The sequence below is a fragment of the Aquarana catesbeiana genome, linkage group LG12, assembly GCF_042186555.1.
Source record: "Aquarana catesbeiana isolate 2022-GZ linkage group LG12, ASM4218655v1, whole genome shotgun sequence".
Taxonomy (NCBI): Eukaryota; Metazoa; Chordata; class Amphibia; order Anura; family Ranidae; genus Aquarana; species Aquarana catesbeiana.
The window spans coordinates 83,652,219-83,658,556 of NC_133335.1; the positions used below are offsets into that span (position 1 = coordinate 83,652,219).

At 48.2% G+C, this 6,338-nt stretch overlaps 1 protein-coding gene across 1 annotated transcript; it reads left to right on the top strand.

Moving 5' to 3' along the window:
• The first annotated feature begins 3,624 nt into the window (after positions 1 to 3,624).
• Positions 3,625 to 5,384, top strand: LOC141114466 (cell death regulator Aven-like). Its single transcript, XM_073608156.1, has one exon. It carries the CDS (start codon positions 3,638 to 3,640, stop codon positions 4,607 to 4,609), a length of 972 nt encoding a protein of 323 aa, XP_073464257.1. The 5' UTR covers positions 3,625 to 3,637; the 3' UTR covers positions 4,610 to 5,384.
• Positions 5,385 to 6,338: the final 954 nt, after the last annotated feature.

Genomic DNA, 6,338 nt, shown 5'->3' on the forward strand with positions numbered 1-6,338 from the left:
TCGTTCTTATTTTCGAATTTCCGAAAATTTTGATATTTCCGAATTAACGAATTTGTCAAAATTTGTTAAACAAATTTGGAACTAAACTAATTGGACATGTCTAGTAGGCATGTGATTTCGCATTTCCACCTGCAGAGGGCATGTGCGCCGTGGCTTCTGCTGTGAAGCTGATCTGTGGCTCCCAAGGACTCGATTTCCTCCAGCGCCCTCTGATTGTCAGTAAAACACAGAGAACTGAGATATACCTATGTAAACAAGGCTGTCAGTTCTGACAGCGGGGGAAGGGATGATCTCTGTGTCTCTGTGAAAGCAGCACACATACTAAGGCCCCTTTTATACTTGTACAACCTGAAAGGTGCCCAACTTTGCTGTGACTTGAAGCAATGCCTGTGTAATCATAAGGTCTATGGACCTCAAGTCACATCAAAGTCGGACCAAAGTAGTACAGGGACTACTTTGAAGTTGCACAGATATGAATGGTACTCATTGGAAATCATGGGGGACGACTTGTCATGCGACTTCACAGTCCCAAGTTGCAGGACAAGTGACACAAGTGTGAAAGGGACCTAAACCAAAACATAGGCTAGGCACACGGTTAACCCTTGCCCCTGATGTTAACCCCTCTCCCAGCCAGTGTCATCAATACAGTGACAGTGCATATTTTTTAGCACTGATCACTGTATTAGTGTCACTGGTTTCCGCAAAGTGTCAAAAGTGTCAGTTAGTATCTAAGTGTCTGCTGCAATATTGTCGCCACCATCACTAGTATAAAAAAAAAAGAAATATATAAAAATTCCATAAACATATCCCATTGTTTGTAGCCGTTATAATGTTTGCATAAACCAATCAATATACGTTTATTGGGATTTTTTTTTTTAACCAAAAATATGTAGCAAAATACATATTGGCCTAAATAGATGAAGAAATTCAATTTTTTTTTTTTTTTTTGGATTTGTTTTAGAGCAGAAAGTAAAAAAAAAGTTGTTTTTTTTTTTTAACCGCTTCAGCCCCGGAAGATTTTACCCCCTTCCTGACCAGAGCGTTTTTTTGCGATTCGGCACTGCGTCGCTTTAACTGACAATTGCGCGGTTGTGCGACGTGGCTCCAAAACAAAATTGACGTCCTTTTTTTCCCACAAATAGAGCTTTCTTTTGGTGGTATTTGATGGCCTCTGCGATTTTTATTTTTTGCACTATAAACAAAATAAGAGCGACAATTTTGAAAAAAACACATTATTTTTTTACATTTTGCTATAATAAATATCCCCCAAAAATATATAAAAAATATATTTTTTTTCCCTCAGTTTAGGCCGATCGTATTCTTCTATATATTTTTGGTAAAAAGAAAACACAATAAGCGTTTATTGATTGGTTTGCGCAAAAGTTATATCGTTTCCTATATAGGGGATAGTTTTATGGCATTTTTATTAATAATTTTTTTTTTTTACTAGTAATGGCGGCGATCAGCAATTTTATATTGTGACTGCGACGTTATGGCGGACATATCGGACATTTTTTACACATTTTTGGGACCATTGTCATTTATACAGCGATCAGTGCGATTAAAAATGCACTGATTACTGTGTAAATGACACTGGCAGTGAAGGGGTTAACCACTAGGGGGTGGGGAGGGGTTAAGTATGTCCTAGGGGAGTGATTACTAACTGTAGGGGGATGGGCTAGCAGTGTCATTACTCTGAACACAGCTCCCAATAACAGGGAGCTGTGATCAGTGACACTTGTCACTAGGCGGAATGGGGAGATGCTGTTTACATCAGCATCTCCCCTTTCGTCCTCTCCGTGAGGCGATCGCGGGTATCCCCGCAGAGATCGAGTTCGCGAGAACCGCGACCCGACTCACGGAGCCCCCGGCCGGCGCGCACGCAATGGCACGGCGGGGAATTCAAATGGACGTACCTGTAAGTCCATTTGCCCAGCCATGCCATTCTGCCGACGTACATCGGTGTGCGCCGGTAGGGAACCGGTTAATTGTTGGTCTTTTTTTGTTTATAGCGCAAATAATAAAAACGCAGAGGTGATCAAATACCACCAAAAGAAAAGCTCTATTTGTGGGGGAAAAAAAGGACATCAATTTTATATGGGTACAGCGCCGCATGACCGCGCAATTGTCAGTTAACCACTTCCCGCCCGCCCTATAGCGGATTGACGTCCGGGAAGTGGTTGTGTTATCCTGACTGGACGTCATATGACATCCAGCAGGATAACATGCCGCAGCGTGCCCCCGGGGGCGCGCATCGCGGCGATCGGTGGAGCGGTGTGTCAGTCTGACACACCGCTACACTGATCTTAGTAAAAAGCCTCCGGCGGAGGCTTTTTACCACGTGATCAGCCGTGTCCAATCACGGCTGATCACGCTGTCAATAGGAAGAGCCGTTGATCGGCTCTTCCTCACTCACGTCTGACAGACGCAAGTAGAGGAGAGCCGATCGGCGGCTCTCCTGGCAGGGGGGGTCTGCGCTGATTGTTTATCAGCGCAGCCCCCCCTCAGATCACCCCACTGGACTACCAGGGATGCCACTAGGACCACCAGGGAAGGGGCAACGTGGATGGCCAGGTATGTACCCCATGGCCATCCACATGTGCCCAATCTGTGCCAATCAGTGCCCACAAATGGGCACTGATTGGCACTATTATATCCATGATCTGCCCAGCAATGCCCAGATCTGCCCAGCAATGCTTTTTTCAGTGCCACCTGTCATTGCCCACCTGTGCCAACTGTCATTGCCCATCGGTGCCACCTATCAGTGCCCATCTGTGCCCATCAGTGCCCACCTATCAGTGCCCATCAGTGCCACACATAAGTACCCATCAGTGCCACCCATATATACCAGTCAATGCCACCTACGAGTGCCCATCAGTGCCGCCTATGTGTGCCCATCGGTGCCACCTATGAGTGCCCATCAGTGCCGCATACCAGTGCCACCTATCAGTGCCCATCAGTGCCGCCTATCAGTGCCCATCATCAGTGCCCGTTAGTGCCACCTCATTGGTGCCACCTCATCGGTGCCCATCAGTGCCGCCGTATCAGTGCCCATCAGTGCAGCCATATCAGTGCCCATTATTGAAGGAGAAAGCGTACTTATTTACAAAAAAATTTAACAGAAACAAAGAAAAACTTGTTTTTTTTCGAAATTTTCTGTCTTTTTTTATTTGTTGCGCAAAAAATAAAAACCGCAGAGGTGATCAAATACCACCAAAAGAAAGCTCTATTTGTGGGAACAAAATGATAAAAAATTTGTTTGGGTACAGTGTAGCATGATCGCGCAATTGTCATTCAAATTGCAACCGCACTGAAAGGTGAAAATTGGGCTGGGCGGGAAGGTGTCTAAGTGCCTGGTATTGAAGTGGTTAAAGGAAGACAGTGCTGTATCGCAAAAAAACGGCCTGGTCAGGAAAGGGGTAAAACCTTCTGTAAGTGAAGTGGTTAACCTGTCAGTGGTCAAAAAGAGTTGGCTGATCTGTATATTCATTAAATTACAAAAAGGATAGTTGCTTATTGCAGTGGCTGCATTACTGCGCTCTGGCTACACACATTGGCACCTCTGCTGGAAAACGTCAGCAGAAGCAATAGATAGATAGATAGATAGATAGGCCTATTGAGCGAGGCACCGCCCGATATGGGAGGGGCCCAGTCTACCCGCCAATGGCTGAACGCCGAGCGTTTATGGAGGAGTCTGAGGGCGGGGAAGAGTTTTTTGATTGCACCGACCCATCCTGAGCAGATGGAACGTGGCCGCAGTAGACACCGGAGAGGGGGCGGTGGTGGTCGTAGGCCGTACCGGGGCCGTGGCTCGGGAGGTGACCGGGAACATGTGTACAGAGGACACAGGGGACCGGCCCGGGAGCACACAGGAACCCCGGAGGCCAGGAACCAGGATGCGGACAATGGCGGGGAGACGGCGGAAGTGAGTGAGGAACGGACCGGCGGGTTCTCTAAGAGGAAACTCCTCTCTAACTGGGAGCGCTATGAGGCGGCGGAGAAGCATGAAGCGGCGGAGGCGGCGGGGAGTGAGGTGCTGAGGAGGGGAGAGGAATACTCCGTACTGCTGAGCTCCGCCGGGGACTCGTACACTCAGTTCCGGCTCTCTGAGGAGAAGGAATGGGGGAGCGGGGCAGGAGAGGCCCCGGGGTGTGCGGACTATAAGGTTCTCCTCACAGCTCTGCAGACTCTACCCCTCCACCTCATCCTCAATATAGAGGAGGAGCTCGTACAGGAGGGCCTGCCCCAGGAGCTGCCTCATTTCATCCCCACCATGGGGGCCCAGCCTCCTCTCCCAGGGGCCACACCTTCCTCTCAGCCTCCTCTCCCAGGGGCCACACCTTCCTCTCAGCCTCCTCTCCCAGGGGCCACACCTTCCTCTCAGCCTCCTCTCCCAGGGGCCACACCTCCCCACCAGACCCTGGACCAGGAGCTGGACTTCCTGCTGGGTCTGGAAGCCCCTGTCTTGGAGGGAAAGGCTGAGTCCCCTGTCCTGGACCCCGAACCTAAGAAACCTGAGACACCCACCATGATGGACAACGTGGAGGAGGAGGCCAAGGCCATCACTGCTGAGGATCTGGAAGACTGGCTCGATGCCATGATTGCCTGAGAAGGATAACGCCGCGCAGATGGAACTTCTAGACCATAGCAGTCCGGAACTAGGGCTGGCCATCTACCAACACGTGGGTGTCCTCACCTTCACCTACACATTGAATCAAGAAAGAAGAGGACTGTCTCCAGATTGTTATTGCCTAGTCTGCTAAAACTATGAAGGTGCCATGAAAAGAAAAATCGTGAGACTTCATATACCCCATTAAAACATAAGTAAAGGCCACAATACCTTGCCTTCAACAATCTGACACTCCACAGGTCAAAGGTGCCACTACTGAGGCTGGACACCATGGTTACATGAGGACAATAGTGCAGAGGTGGGACTTCTAGTCCATTGTGGTCTGACTGCCTATCAACATACGTCTGTCCTCACCTTCACCTACACATTGACTGGCTTTGAATCAAGAAATAAGGACTTTCTCCAGATTGTTATTGCATAGTCTGCTAAAATCATGTCTGTGCCAAAAAAAGAAAAAGCGTGAGGCTTCATATACCCCTTAACACAGAAGTAAAGTCCACAATTCCTTTCCTTCAACAGTCTTGGCACCCCAAAGATCCATCACCACAGGCCAAAGCTGTCACTACTGAGGCTGGACACCATGGTTACCTGAGGACAATAGTGCAGAGGTGGGACTTCTAGTCCATAGTGGTCTGACCACTATGACTGCCTACCAACATACATTTGTCCTCACCTAAGCTGCTGCTTTTAGATAAATCTGCTCAAATGATATCAGTGCAAAAAATAAAAACAATAAAGCATGCAACTTTATAAACCCCCTTAAATTTCTACAGTACTTACCTTAACTTCATCAGTCTGACACCCAAGAGGTCCCTCACTGACACCAGCATCTTCTGCAAGATTTTTCCTCATGCCAGTCCTTGGCCATCTTGATCAGCTGGTGCAGAGTGACTTTACTCCTGTGCAGTTCAGCCATCCCAGCACACAGACACGGTGCAAAAATGTATGCTGAGTTGTGTATGCACAGCTTAGTGTACATTAACCCCCTTCCCAATGACCGTACTCATATGCAGCCTCACAGAAGTGAGCCTTTACCTGCGGGGCTGCATATTACCAAAAGTATTGGGATGCCTGCATTTACACGCACGGGAACTTTAATGGCATCCCAGTCTTAGTCCGTAGAGTTCAATATTGAGTTGGCCCACCCTTTGCAGCTATTATAGTTTTAACTCTTCTGGGAAGGCTGTCCACAAGGTTTAGGAGTGTGTCTATAGCAGTGGTCATCAACCCTGTCCTCAGGGCCCATTAACAGGCCAGGTTTGCAAGATAACTGAAATACATCACAGGTGATATAATCTGCTCAGTGATTGTAGTATTCTAGTCTGCGTTTCACCAAGGTAATACATAAAACCTGGCCTGTTGGTGGGCCCTGAGGGCAGGGTTGATGACCACTGGTCTTTGGGAATGTTTGACCATTCCTCCAGAAGCGCGTTTGTGAGGTCAGGCACAGAAGTGGATGAGAAGGCCTGATTCGCAGTCTCCGCTCTAATTCATCCCAAAGGTGTTCAATTGGGTTGAGGTCAGGACTCTGTGCAGGCCAGTCAGGTTCCTCCACCCCAAACTCGCTCATCCATGTCTTTATGGACCTTGCTTTGGGCACTGGTCCAAATCATTTGGTGGAGGGGGGATTATGGTGCGGGGTTGTTTTTCAGGGGTTGGGCTTGGCTCCTTAGTTCCAGTGAAGGGAACTCCTTAAGGCGTCAACATA